Consider the following 1,632-nt stretch of genomic DNA (forward strand, 5'->3'; position numbering starts at 1 on the left):
ACTCAAATTTATAATTATATAATAGACCCGGGGGGGCACTCTATAAAAAAACTAATATAGTTAAATTAGAAAAGATAATACATAAAATCAAAATACAGTAAATTTAAAGTAAATAATTATTTGTAAGATAAAATCATTATAGTAAACTAATTTCTCTATCAAGAAATAAAAAAATTCACTTTTTTTTTTATAGAAATAAGAGGTAATTGATGATTTTGTGCTTATATTACTCATTTTATATATAAATCTATCCTGAAAGGGCAAACAAAGATATAATAAAAAAGATATTCCTCAATAAAAGAACTATTAAAATGGAACAATTTTTGAGATGAAAGTAGCCAGTAAGCTGCATGCAAATGCAGCACATTGGAACCAATGATACAGTTCACCACAGGTACTAGATCTGCTGCGGGCTGTATGTCTCACCCGTCATACATCAAGCCACACGCTGAATTCCCTGATATAAGACAAAATATTCACTGTAGCTTCTGTCATATCCGCTTTTATCCCATGTTAACCCAAACCCTTTTATCTCAATAATCTAATTAACTTAACCCTCTATTGCCCTGGTGGGCTGACAATCGTCATCCTCAACCCCGCCTCCTCCAGCATCCTTTTTGTCCGCTCCCACGGCACACCAAAAAGCCCCGCATTAAATCTACATCCCCATAGCTGCCCTGGTTGCCCCTCTCCTGCCATCTCCGCAACAGTAGCGGAAAAAGTAGCAAGCTGTCTTTTCAGATCAGCAACAGCAAGCTCTGTATTGGCCAAAATGAGATCTGGTGGACTCCTGTTCTGCGGGCCATAGTGCCACGACGTAAAGAGGCAGATGATCCAATGCTTTTTCCCCGCTGGAGGTGGTCTTGGACCTCTGGAACTATTTAGTCTCCCGCGTCGCCGTCCTCGCTCACCTCCGCGCCCACGACTGACACTGCTGGGGCCAAGTTGGAAATGTGATTGCAGGTGAGACCGCGGCTGCGGGCGCGGCTGGTAGTCTGCTGGCTGTGGTGAGATTTACCAGGGCTGTGCCTTCAGGTAATTTGACAGTGCGAGGTTGTTGGCGATCGGCGTTTGGTCCTGTGCCGGGAATGGGCTGTGTTTGTATTTGTGGATTGGCCAAGTATTGTTGACAGTGGGCGCGGAAGATGCGGTAAGCGGCTGGGTACTACGCAGTGTGTATTAGATATGGCCACCTAAAAGTAGGAGGAGTCTTCATAGATATACATGTAGATATAAATATAGCTATATATTTATCAACTAAATGCATACTTTTTCCCTAAAACCCTGGGCAACCCCTTTGCCCCATGACCCTTGACAATTGCACGCGTCTATTCGTATTTGCGTAAAGTTAGCAGGAGTCAACATAACAATACACCATAAGGCAAAACTTGGCAAAGGAATATAAGAAACCAAAAAGCATATGAAAAGTGTTAAAAAGACTCATACGAATCAAAGAAACCCCCTCCGGTGCGTCGAAGAGATCACCTTGGATTTCAGTGATGGGTGTCATTGTACTTGTTGAATTCAGTCAAATTGAAACGCTTCCTTTGGTTTTACACTGCCGTTTTAAAAGTGGACGAAGTGGAGAACTAGAAAATGTATGAGATTGAAACAATAGAAAAGGGTTATCTG

The 1,632-nt window shown here is 41.8% G+C and overlaps 1 protein-coding gene across 1 annotated transcript; it reads right to left on the minus strand.

Moving 5' to 3' along the window:
- Positions 1 to 558: 558 nt before the first annotated feature.
- PAAG_09129 (hypothetical protein) lies at positions 559 to 1,510 on the minus strand (the record flags this gene model as incomplete). Its single annotated transcript, XM_015846739.1, has 4 exons — positions 559 to 871; positions 912 to 1,165; positions 1,270 to 1,328; positions 1,447 to 1,510. 4 exons carry the CDS (start codon positions 1,508 to 1,510, stop codon positions 559 to 561), a joined length of 690 nt encoding a protein of 229 aa, XP_015699362.1.
- Positions 1,511 to 1,632: the final 122 nt, after the last annotated feature.

The sequence above is a fragment of the Paracoccidioides lutzii genome, assembly GCF_000150705.2.
Source record: "Paracoccidioides lutzii Pb01 unplaced genomic scaffold supercont2.107, whole genome shotgun sequence".
Taxonomy (NCBI): domain Eukaryota; kingdom Fungi; phylum Ascomycota; class Eurotiomycetes; order Onygenales; family Ajellomycetaceae; genus Paracoccidioides; species Paracoccidioides lutzii.